General features: G+C 38.2%; 1 protein-coding gene across 3 annotated transcripts in view; it reads left to right on the top strand.

Annotated features, from left to right (window-relative positions):
- Nucleotides 1–2,504: 2,504 nt before the first annotated feature.
- The window catches only part of USP25 (ubiquitin specific peptidase 25), a gene marked incomplete at its 5' end in the record, with an annotated part of 145,661 nt that continues 134,734 nt past the window's right edge, over nt 2,505–13,431 (top strand). For all 3 annotated transcript variants that reach the window (XM_079704213.1, XM_079704214.1, XM_079704215.1), the window contains one exon: nt 2,505–2,549. In XM_079704213.1, the coding sequence (XP_079560339.1) occupies nt 2,505–2,549 (45 nt within the window). The remainder of the gene's footprint in view (nt 2,550–13,431) is intronic.

Consider the following 13,431-nt stretch of genomic DNA (forward strand, 5'->3'; position numbering starts at 1 on the left):
ATATTAAGGCTGACGCATGAACAGCAAAACTGATATTGGGGCACATTTTAAAAATGATTTAGGATATCTGGCAATGGGTCTTATGTGCAAATTTATCTCAAATTCTCACATTTTTATCCTCTATTCATTCCGATTGTATGCTTTCTGGAAAAAAAAAAAAACCTATAAGGAAACATGAAATTTACTTCTCAAAGTTCTACAAAACCACAATTAAGATTTAAAAAAAATTAAATAGGAAACCATCAAAAGTGATTAGGGAATGATCAAAGTGGGCAGGTACAAACTACCCTATAAAGAGCTTTATTTGGTAATAATATAGTAAGCACTGGTAAGATAATTTTTTTGTGGAACTAAAATCTAACTCAGGGGTGGGATAGGGAGGGTGGGAGGGAGGGAGATGCAAGAGGGAAGAAATATGGGGGTATATGTATATGTATAGCTGATTCACTTTGTTATAAAGCAGAAACTAACACCATTGTAAAGCAATTATACTCCAATAAAGATGTTTAAAAAACTAAAAACAAAAAAATAAAATCTAACTCAGAGGAACATTTATTGCCAAATTCTAGAAACTAAACTTTAGTATCTGGCAATATCCTTATAAAACCACAGTACCAGATTTTTATGTTAAATTTAACTTTGTTAAATTCAAATGTCATGAACTGGATAGATTTTTAAAAAAATCTGTAACCCAGACAAACTTGGAGTTGATATGTGGAAAGAATTTTCATCTATAAATTAGGAAAAATGGGCTGTAGTGAGCTTTTGTTGACAAGTCACCCTCTTTGGGTCTCAGTGTTATAAAAAATGTGTGCATTCTATCAGAACTGTTGCATTGTTCCTTAAAATTCTGGGTTTCCAACCACTTCACAACCTTTCAAATTCTTCTGTTAAAGATGTAAAATAAAATTTGTAATCTGTCAAAATCAAATGAGCAAATAAACATGAAGACTCAAGGGGAAGACCTCAAAAGCGATTGAAGACATCTAAGGGTGCAGAGCAAAGACAGCTGGTAAAGTGCACAGATTGATTACAAAACCTTAGGAGGTACTGTAATCCATGATTATTAAATAAAACCTGATATTTCAATGATCACGTACCAAACTTTCTTTTCTTGCCATCAGATTAAAAACTATATCCAGATTTGCATATGTGTGCATTGTATTTGTGACAATACGCACTGATTATTCCTCCTCTCCCGCCACACCATCACCCTCACGTTCCTATCTGCTTCCTATCCCCACATTAGCTCCTGAAACTTAAGATATTTTTGAGGCTACAGATTGCTTTCTCAATATTAGGTTTGCCTTACAATTCCACATATAGTCAAATATTCCAAGCAGGGTGGTTAACAGATAATTGTTTGGCAACTGGGATATTAGGTGATGTACCATCTAGGCAGTGATACTTTTGTAATATTGTCTGTTGTATAGACCGTATTTCATTTATATCAAACCTTTGGAAAAGATACCTTATTTCTCCAGAGCCTAGCAGTGACTGGCACATGTTTGAATGAAAGAAGTAGACAGAGAATATCAATATTCATTTACGTAATGATTAGTTAAGGATTAAAGTACATTGCAGCATATGGGCTTCTGACAGCCTTTTGCTTAAACCACACTTGACTTTTCCCTTCGGGCGAGTTTACTGCTTGTGAAATTCCTAGAAAGGCCAGAGACATAGGAAGGAGCTGGGATTCGGGACCCAAAGCGGTTTTGGGACGTTATGCGGCCTGGAGAGAAATGTTTTGTCTTGGAGGAGTTCGGAAAGCCAGCGATCTAACAAATTCTGGGCACAGAGAGAAACACTGCCCTCCCGCCTCGGCTTGGAGCATCGCGGTGCCAAGGGTAGGCGTCGCGCAACCTGCCGCAGGGGCGGCTCCGAGGCCCGGCCCACGTGGCGCTCCCTCGCTCCACCCCCGGGAGCGCGGGTACGGGGGGTGGGGCTCCGGGGCGGCTCCGCCCCGCCCCGCCGCCCCGAGGGTCATAATGTAGGGTTAGGGCGGCCGGCGGGCGGGGCTCGGCGGGGGAGGAGCCGCCGGGCGGGGGCGGTGACGACGGTTGGGGGAGGGGAGGGGAGGAGGAGTCGCGGCGGGAGGAGGAGGAGGACAGCGCCATTCCGGCCGCTCCCTCTGTCCCCTCTCCCTTCCCCGCAGTGGCCCGCCAGCCGCCAGCGAAGGATCGCGCGCGTGACGCGTCCGGGCTTGCTCGCGCCCTCCCGCGCCGAGCGTCCGCCGCCTGCTCATGGCCCGGGCCGCGGCCGACGAGCCGCGCTGAGGAGGGCCGCGCGGAGTCGTGGGGCCGCCGCCGTGGCCCTCGCTGTCTGCGCCTCGCCGCCAGCCCGCGGTGCCCGTGCACGCCGGCCGCCATCGCCTTCGCGCCTGGCTGGCGGGGGCGCTGTCCTCCCCGGCCGTCCGCGCCGCTCCCTGGAGCTCGGCGGAGCGTGGCAGTCAGGGCCGGCGGAGGCGCGAGGAGCCGGACGCCGCCGCCGGCGCTGCGGGGGCCATGACCGTGGAGCAGAACGTGCTGCAGCAGAGCGCGGCGCAGAAGGTGAGGCGACCCCGCTCCTCCTTCTGACGTGCCGCCCTCACCCGCGGCCTGGACCTCCTCGGCCTCCCCCGCCGCCGCCCGGGCCTCCGCTGCTCTGGGCTTCCCCCTTGCTGCCCCCCGCCCCTACCCGCTTTGGGGGCGTCGCGCCCAGTTCCGGGCTGCGTGGGGAAAGCGGGGTGTAGTTAGCGGGTTTCAGTGCACTTCCTTCTTGCCGATTGTTTTCCTGTAACAGACGGTGCCGGGTATTGGTTGAGCGCGACCTCACATTCCTACACTCCTCTATATGGCTTCTTAATTAAACTTTATCTTCCTCCTCTTTTTAAAAAAAGGAATAGCCGGTTGTTATCCCCTCTGAACCCAGTTTTTATTTCCAAGGTAGGAGCATTCCAGGCCTGCTATTTTGCAAAAGGGTCTCCACCAGAATTGAATAGTCGGCCTGGCGGGACAGGTATATTAACCAGGTAGACTCGGTGTAAAAGTAGAGGATTTGGTTGGTTCCTTTTCCTTCCTCCCTCCCTCCCTTCCCTTCCTTCCTTTCCTTCCTCCCCTCCTTCCTTCCTTCCGTTTCTTTTTCTTTTCTTTTTTGAATATAGAAACTGTCCCTTAAGGAAACCTTTCTGGCCATGTTATTCCAGGAATCCATTGTCCCCTAAGTTTGACCTTGTTCCATAGTTCACCCTTTACTCTTGCCTCAGTCACACATTCAAATGGTCACTGACTTAAGAAAAAAAATCTGGGTTTGTGAAGCTTCACATCTTTTACGTTAAGTAATGAGAGATGCTACTTTTTTTCTAGATTTTGCTTTCAGAATCTCAAGTGCACTATCACGGCTTGCACCATATCCTGAAAAGTAGTTGGCTATGACTTAATTTTTTTGGGGGGGTGGTCATTGGTGGGAAAAGCATTTTGGGCAAAAGGAAAACATTGCTTTACTCGTCTTGGAATTATGGGGGTAACCAGCGTTTACAGAGAGCAGCTACCAAAAGTATATTTGTTTTTTCTGGGAGAGTAGTGAATGCCCCACCCTGTTGTAGTTTTGGCATTGTTATATCCTACCTGTGCTTGATTTTAGAATAAGGGCTGCTGTCCTGCTGACTATGTGTATACACGCAGCTTGCTAAGTTTTTGCTTTGAGATTATTTTTAGAATTTTATTATAGTACTTGAGGTAACTGAAGATGCTCAAGAATTTTGGAAAGCAAGGATAGCGCATTGTTAGTTTAGGCACTTTGGGAAAGTTGTCTTTGGAACTCTTTTGTGCTATACTGGTTAATTTTGAAGACTATTGCAGACTGCAGTTTATTTACGGTGAAATAATTCTAGATTTAATAATGGGGGTTTAGAACAGTTTATCTCCTCATCCCCTCCATTCTGTTTGGAATACCTTAAACTTTAGTTTTTGATGTTGAGTATGACAAAGTGTTAATACTTAGAGGAGGATCTTGTGGTCATATGTATACTAAGCAAAATTTAATAGGTTTGGTGTCGCTTCTGTTTATAGTTCTCTTCAAAGTTGAATACTAAAGGCTATGCGTTTCAAAGTGGGAAATATAACTCATATTCTTCACATCTCTTAAATTTGAACATTGGCAAGAAATTTGTGAGTTTTTTAAATTGATTTTGGACTAAAGTACTTCTTTAGCATAAAATTAGGTAATGCAGATATGCCCAGTTCAGAGGTTTATGCATAAAATTGTGAATCAAGAATCAAATTACTGAAAGTGATCCTGGCCACCAAGTCCAGTTTCCTAGTTTGCTGAGTCCCCTCCTTAAACAAAGGGAGTAGTTGTTAGTCTAAAATATTACCATTATGATGCTGTTTTTAGTGTGTGTCTGTCAGATCATCTCATTGATACTGTGGACATTTTTTTTAGAGCCATACAATTGCATTTATTTTTATACTTCCATCATGGTGTTTATGTATTATTTTGAAAAGAAACATGTGATGTGTTTGCTTTCTATATTAATATACTATTACTTTGTTACTCAGAACTATTTAAAAATATTCATATAGGTTCAAATACCTTAAACCATCCACTTAAAATGAATTGACGATTTAAATCCACCATGCTAGTAACTAGGAAGTAGGCTTCAAGCTAGTAACTAGGAAATGAACTACTTTAGAAGAAACAAAAGTGAAACTCTTTGCTTTTAAATTAGAAACTTTATGAATTACTAGTAAAACGAGAAGTGTCTAGTGCATATTGCATAACCAAAATCTTAGCCTGTTTTCTTCTCTCCTTTAAAAAATTGTGTGTTGTATGCTCATGTATAATATTAGCTTTATATAAAGAGCCATATTTTGGTAGTTGGAACAGTTTTCTATTTTTCAAGATTTTTTTTTCTTCCAGAAGGATGTATGATTAAAAAAAAAAAAAGCACAACACTCATATGTCTTTTGTCACCTACAGAGTAGCTTGTCACAGGGTAACATAAGGCAAGGGCTGTCTTTTCCTCTGATGTGTTCTTTGCTTGATTGCTCAAGTTTAGCCATGGCAGGGAGTTATGAGATTAAGTGTAACTGCAGAGAGCTGTTTTTTTGAGGTTTAAGATGATACAGGTGAGGTGGAGTTGGCAGCAGATTAGCTACAGTTAAAATCTGTCATAATTTTGTTCTTGAACATGTGTATTCAGCCTTTGTGCTTGATATTTACCTAAGTGTGGGATCCTTGCATCTCAGAAATTTGATTCATAGATTCAGGTCCCAAGTAAGGATTTAAAAAAAAATACATCTTTATTGGAGTATAATTGCTTCACAATGCTGTGTTAGTTTCTGTTGTACAACAAAGTGAATCAGCCATATGCATACATATATCTCCATATCTCCTCTCTCTTGAGCCTCCCTCCCACCCTCCCTATCCCACCCCTCTGGGTCGTTGCAAAGCACCAAGCTGATCTTCCTGTGCTATGCTGCTGAGTAGCATTGACATATATATATACACTACCAAATAAGGATTCTTTAGGGCAGCAATATAGAAGCCTTCCTCCCAGGGACCAAATTAATTTGTAGAGTTAAGTGAGCTGGATACTATTTTCATTAAATGTATCCTCCTGAGTTGAATAAAATATAAGGTTCATAAGGGAAGGTATTTTGCCTATTTCATTTCACCCTAGGGCTTAGAACAGCTCCTTGCACATAGTAGGTTTCAGTAAATATTTGATGAATGAGTGAGTGTTTTCTAAAAGGAATGCAATCGCAGGGGTTATTTTAGTTCCCTAACTGAATCTCACGATTTAACATTATTGAGAAACGATGGAAGCTCGAAACTGTGGACAACTGTTAGAATATAGGCAGTGTAGTGATAAGACTAGGATGTGGGTTGATCTAAATCACCTTTCTATGACCTTGGGCAAGTCATTAAATGCCTCTGAATCTTCTTTTAAAGCCTTAAAGTTAGTATGATTAGACATGAGCAACTTTTGAAGATCTTGAGTGTTTAGTGGAGCTAAGCATACATTTATTCCAGACAGGGAGGATAAAAAAGAAATAGTAGAGGATGGAGGCAGAAGGAATCTTATGGATCAACAGTCAGCTTTCACTTAGTTATACTGGGGGGTGGGGTGGGAAGGATGTCACAGATTAACCAAATTAAGAGTTAAAACGAAATTTGCAAAACAATACAAGCTGAATTCAGGGTAAATTTCTTAGTTAAAATAATGTAGTATTTTCTAATTTAGGTATTATCTAAAGTTATAAAAATGTAATACAACATTTCAAGGGACAGTTAACATTATATAAATCACTCTAAACATTATATAAAATGGATATTCTTTAGTGTGAAATAGTTGGTTATCTTGGTATTAGCATAAGACTTGGTTTGCAGAGAGAAAGGGATCCAGCTGCTTATTCCCTTTTTACTCCTTTCTTTTCTCATCTAATTTGGATTTGTTATACTAACACTGTATCCAGCTGCCTTAATGAATTTTCATTAGTTCTATTATTCTGTTGATATTCTTCAATATTCTTCGTATTCAGGCCATATCATTTGCAAATAATTATCATCTGACCTCCTCTTTGTCAATCTTTACACCTCTTTACTCATAAAGTATTTTATTGTTTTAGCTAAGATTACAGAATAGTACTAGGGTTAATACTAGTGTCTGTTATGTATTGTTTCATTGTAATATGAAATGTCCTTACAGTTATAAGTTTTTAAAATGCTTTGAAATCAGATTTAGATGTTGACTCTTTATCAAATGTCTTTTTTTTTTGCAACAACTGATGATATTTTATATGTCCTAATAAGAACGATTGTAACAGAAGGAATATTTACTATGTACTATGTTAAGAAATTGTGCTAAGAGTTTTATAACTTTTTTCATTTAATCTTCCCAACCACTTTTTTAGGTGGAGACTTTTTTTTTACCTTCATGTCCCAGTTGAGGAAACAGTAATAGAGAAGTTAAGAACTAAAGCAACATTTCGTTGTTAGTATATGTTGAGTGGGATTTAAACCCTGGGCCACTCGACTCAGGGGCTTCTGCCGTTAACCATTCATCTGTATTGCTTTCTGGCAAAATCGCATTCAATCGTGATGCCTCCAAATTCAGTATACTAAATTTAAAAAAAATTAGAATCTTTGTTTTTAAATGAGATTGGTTACAAGGTTTGCTTTTATATGTATATGGCCTATTAAGGTTAGCTCATAAAAGCATTAGAAAGCTTTTTGTTTTTTTTCCTACACTTTTGGAATTGTTAATGTAGCATTAGGTTAAACCATTCAAAATCAGTAGCTTTTAACTATTTTTGATCTTTCAAACTAAGTACCTGTTACTTGGAAGTTTTGATGAATAGGACTATATTAGGCTGACCATTCTATTTAGAGCAAGTTTTAGTTACGCTTTCCAAATTTTGACTAGTATCTTTAAAATTTTTTCTTTCATTGTTTAAAAATATTTTTTGTTTTGCTTTTTTTGTTGCATTTTTTAAATTGTGGATTCTTAGTTTCAACACAATTGAAAGTGCCTTTAGAGAATATGATTTGTAATAGTTTTAGAAATTTATTAAGACTTTCTTACAACTAAGTACATGAGGTTTTTGTTTTTGTTTTTTTTTGCGGTACGCGGGCCTCTCACTGTTGTGGCCTCTCCCGCTGAGGAGCACAGGCTCTGGACGCACAGGCTCAGCAGCCACGGCTCACGGTCCCAGCTGCTCCATGGCATGTGGGATCTTCCCAGACCGGGGCACGAACCCACGTACCCTGCATCGGCAGGCGTACTCTCAACCACTGCGCCACCAGGGAAGCCCTGTACATGAGGTTTTAATGATCATATGAAAAGGATATGTATTTTTTGAGAGTTATAGAGTTCTATGTTTATATATTAAATGAACACTTATAGTGTCATTTGAATATTTCATGTTTTTTTCTTTATGTGTTAAATTCTGAGAGATATTGATGTCTCTACCTTTAATGTAATTTCATCAAATTATCTTTGTATTTCTAATGGATCTAATCCAAACTTGTGTTTTTGCTGGTCTTTTAGTAAGATTTCATCGTTTCCATATATAGTGATAACAAATTTAATCTTTTTATTGCCCTCTGACTTTCATTTATTTAAAGAGCTTTTTCTGCTCTTTTAATTCTAAACGAATATATTTAAACATGTTTTTCTGTAAATAATTAATAGTTTTCTCTCCTTCCCTGTGCCCCCAATAAGATAAGACTGTTTAGCATATTTTTACTTATAGCATTCTTGATTTTGTTGGGATAATATGGAATTCTAATTTAAATGATGATATTTAACATTTTTTACAATATACCTTACATCAAAAATATTACTTAATTGTGTTACATGTTAGTAGCTAATAAGTTTTTAAAAAATAGGTGTTTAGGTGTTTAATTTTAACTATGTTTTTCTGTGTAGTTTAATACCATTTGATTTTTTTTTTTTTTTTGGTAGATAAGTTGTTAACCCTCTGTATAAGCTTATAAGATTTCTTCTTTGGTTTTAGAATGCAGAAATTTCACACGTGTGTGTGTGTGTGTGTGTGTGTGTGTGTGTTTTTAACCATCCTGGCAAGGATTTTTGACCTGAAAACTTTAGTGTTCTTCCAGGAAAAAGATATATATTTAAGAATTATTACATCTACTCTATTCCTTTTTTCTTTCTCCTTCTGAAACGACATTATTTGAATATTAGATACCAATCGTCTGTCTACCTTGCTTCAAATTTCATTTTATAATTTCTTTCCCTTTTTGCTCTATGTGCTAGGATAACTTTTTACTTTGTCTGCATTATTATTTTTGTAATGCCAATTCTGCATTTATTCCCTGCACAGGTGGTGAGATACTTTTTTGTGGGTGTGTTTTAATAATGTATACACTAGTTGGTTCTGAAATACACAGAATCGAATTAATCATAAACGCGGGATCATTATCAGCTCTCTGTGCAAATATGTTTTTATTTACTTATGAAATAGCATATTAATCTTTAATGATAAGCACACATTGAATGCACTACTTAAAACACAAGTGAGAACTTTGAAAGTAACCTATATCCAACCATATAGTCCCCTCGTCGCATCCCTCTATTTTCATTTGAGATTGTAATCAGCTTGAATCCTGTCTTCATTCTCCCCTTGAGTTCCTTTTTATTGCCGCTCTGAATTCCTGAAGGTATGTTTTTAATTTTAGTTGTTTTAACTTTGGAAACTTTTTTCACCTTGATATATAAATGAAATTCATCTGTATAGTAATAAGAATTTTAGTTATGTTTGTAACATCTAGACCTTATACTGTCTGTACTTAATTTTTTGTACCTGTTGTGAGGTAGGGATCCAATTTAATTTTTATTTTGTATATGATTTTTTGTTGTTGTTAATCTTACCTTATTGAAAAGTTAATGCTCTCCCCCACTGAACTGACATACCATCTCTGTCATATATAAAAGCTTTATGGAAAATGCTTTTTTTCACCCTCTGCTGTTTTGTTCCGTCATTCGTTTTGTGAATACCATCCTGTCTTCGTTGCTTTGGCTTCATAGTAATCTCTAGTACTGAAAAAATAAGTTTGCCCCTCTACTTCCGAAGTGTTATGGTACTTTATCTTCCTTAGAAAGTTTAGAATAATTTTACCAAGTTCTCTGAAAAACCTGTTTTCGTTTTTTAGTAATTTTATTGAATCTATATACCAATTTGGGATCATTAACATCTTTATGATATTGAGTCTATCCATGAACAAGGTATACTTCTTTTTATTTAGGTCTTCTTTAATTTTTCTTTTTTTAGTTTATAATTTTAACAGTAGAATTCTTACACATTGTCCTATGTAGTTGATACTTTTGATAACAATAATATGTGGTGCTTTAAAATGTTTGTTATTTGTTACTGGTGTGTATGAATGCAGCTGGCTTTTGTATAGTGATCTTATATTTAGCCACCTTGCTAAACTTTATTCTAATACTTTCATAGATAATTTTGGAATTTCTACATAAAAGATCATATCATAAATAAATCATGACAGTTTTATTTAGTTGCAATTTCTATGCCTATAATTTCATTTTATCTTATACTAGGTAAGACGTATGATAAATGTTGATTAGAAGTGGTGATAGTGGATGTTTTTGTTTTATTGCTGCTTTTATTTATTTATTTTTTAATTTATTTATTTTTTTGGCTTCACCCCCCAGCAAATGAACAAATGGTTTGGTTTATTTTCTTTCTTGTTTTTTACTTTTGTGGACTAAAACATGCCAATCTACTCTGGGACACTGATAGTATAAGAGCACACCCTTAAATGTAATAATTTCTAAGCTAATGTCACCCTAGGAGGCCTTTATAAACAGCTATCCAGAGTTTTCTTGCTACACCCTGATCTTGTCATCAGGACCCTATGGTCCTTGCCGCCCGCCCCCCCCCCCCACCATGTCCTTAGCCTGCCTTTGTAAAAAATTAATTAATTAATTAATTAATTGGCTGTGTTGGCTCTTTGTTGCTGTGCGGGCTTTCTCTAGTTGTGGCGAGCAGGGCTACTCTTCGTTGTGGTGCGCGGCTTCTCATTGGAGTGGCTTCTCCTGTTGTGGAGCACAGGCTCTATCCGTGTGGGCTTAAGTAGTTGCGGCATGTGGGCTCAATAGTTGTGGCTCGTGGGCTCTAGAGCGCAGGCTCAGTAGTTGTGGTGCACGGGCTTAGTTGCTCTGTGGCATGTGGGACCTTCCTGGACCAGGGCTTGAACCCGTGTCCCATGCATTGGCAGGCAGGTTCTTAACCACTGCACCACCAAGGAAGTCCCAGCCTGCCTTTTGTCTGTGGAAAAACTTATCGATGACTTCATTTGAATCCTCCTCCCTTATTTTCCCCATGATTTCTCCACCCAGTTTTAGTAATGTTTTATGGTATCTCTTTTAACTGCCTCACATCCTTCTTTATTGTTGTTTTTAAAGGACAGTTCGTTACTTTGTTACCTGATGTACTTCTAAAGTATTTCTCTTGGACAAATACATAGGAGTGGAATTGTTGTACGATATGGCTAAATGGTTATTCAAAGTGGTTGTACCATTGTACATTCCCATCAACAATGTATGAGAGTTCCAGTTGGTCTATATCTTTGTTAACATTTGGTATTGTCAATTTTTATATTTTAGCCATTTTAATGAGTATGTAATGGTACCTCAGTGTAGTGTCAATATGTATTTCCCTAATGACTAATGGTTTCGGACATCTTTTCATGTGCTTATTGGCTATTTTTGGATGACTTTTAAGTATTGTTTCTCATATATTACTCAGTTTTACATTCTCATAGGATCAGCAATAACAAAAGCTACTTATTTTTCCAAGTCTGAAAATGGCAAAAAAGCTAAAGATGTTTCTAGAGGTAAAACACTTAGGAGCATGTACTGATATGCTTACAAAACAAAATGAAATTGCACAATTTTTCCTTCATTTTATATTTTTTAAAGTAATACCTCATAAAGAATGCTCACTACTGAGGAATGAAAAGCCTTTTCTTCTTCATGCCTCAGACTAACATTGATCTCTTTAATAATTAATAGCACACACAAGAATAATCTTTATGATGTGTATTTTTCCCCACAGGGTACAAAAATGCTTTCACATTGTAGTTAGCTTGGAAGTTTGGAAAGAACTTCGGGGACCAATGATGGGGTGGGATGAACTGTGGACAGGTAAACAATTGAGCAGAGAAAGACTTTTCTTACGGTTTTTGGTCCATGTGAGAATAAGACAGAAGAATAGCTTGTTTTGAACTAGAAACTGTTATTTGTTGGGTTTTTGTTGGTGTTGTTCAGCCTGGAAGTGGCTCTATTGGGGTGAGTGGCACTAGCTTTGAGGACAGGATTGGGTGCAGAGCTGAGAGCTAGGTCCTTGGTGAAGAGGAAAGATGTGGGAGAGGAGTGTAGAGAGAGGGACCAGGAATGAAGAACCATTAGTGGCCGGGAACTGATGCTGTGCTTGCACTAATGTGAGAACCAACCATACACTTGCATATACAAAAGTTTATGCATCATAATTTGAGCCAGAATACATGCAAAATCAAATGTCTCATTTCTTTGAAATGGAACTACAGAAACAAGCTTGGGCTGGAGGTGTGGGGCTTGCTGTATCCTCCACTGAGGCCTCTGAGCTAGTCTTGGTGTGTCAGAAAGAGGGCTCCTAAAGTCTTCCCATGAGGCCTTAGAGAAAGGCTTTGGGTCAGGACAGGGCCAAGGAAGTGGGTTAAAAGAAAATTAGCAGTAGTCCACTGCCTCAGGTCTAAAATTCCAGCTTTTGGTGGGAAGAAGGAGCTCTCTGCACAGGCCTCCTGGGGTCATGGACACTCTTTGTGCCTGTTCTAGTTGTACCATACGTATTCTCAGAACTGACTTCTGGGCTTCTTTCCCAGTGGGGCCGGGACTTTAAGTTGGTAATAAGCCTGCAGAACTAATAGAACTGATGATATTTCCTTTTTTGCTTGTGGCATCAGAGGGAGAGCACCCAGTGTATCTGAGCATGTGAAGCTTTGGTGGGATAGAGAAGGAAGCATATGAGCATATGTGGTGGTTATTTATAGTTATGGTTACACAAGAACTTAACCATTCTGGTGTTGATAACCTAATTGGTTATCTTTTTATGTTTATGGGCCATTGAGGTTTTTTTTTTCCCTGCGAAATTCACATTTGTTTCTGTTTTTTTTTTCTTGGGGGGGAGATTGTTTCACCTTTTTTGATTTGAAGCAGTTCTTTATAGTTTATATACTACTTTTTTTTCCCAACTTACATATTCTGCAAATATCTTTTTCCGTTTATCACTATGTCTTTTTACTCCCTTTATGTTGTTCTTTCATGAATAGGAGTCCATTTTGATTTAGTCTTATATGTAATTAGTTTCCTTTATTTTGATCTTTCATACCTGTTTCATAAAGATATTCTCTTTTATTTCCATGTAATCTTTTTCTTGTTTTGCTTTTGGTATTTAAGTCTTATTCCAATTGGATTTGAATTTTGCATGTCTAAGTAGGTGTCCGAGTTGATTTTTCTCATCTGGAGAACCAGCCGCTTTAGTGAAAATTTCTCCTTCCCATTAATACTCCACTTGATGGCAGTATTTTTTTATCCTTGAGTTAGGACTGTTTTAAAGGAAGACAGGAAAGGAGGTTTCTGGAACTCTTTCTTGAACTAAAGTATTTTTATTATAGTTTTACTGAAGTTTGCATAAATATAAAATAGACATACATTTATTATGTTCTATTGTGTAGCTTTTATGCACTGAAACCAAAAACCAACTGTTAACTCAGATGTAACCAAAATTTAAAAACCAGAATAACAAGGTTAGCTTAATTTGACAGATGGTAGTGTTTTATAGAAGCTAACTTGGCAGTTGCAGCTTCAGCCAAGGAAAGTAATCTATGTATATCAGGATATTCTTGTAAAATATCTTTATTAAACAT

This window comes from Hyperoodon ampullatus (assembly GCF_949752795.1).
Source record: "Hyperoodon ampullatus genome assembly, chromosome: 5".
NCBI classification, from domain to species: domain Eukaryota; kingdom Metazoa; phylum Chordata; class Mammalia; order Artiodactyla; family Ziphiidae; genus Hyperoodon; species Hyperoodon ampullatus.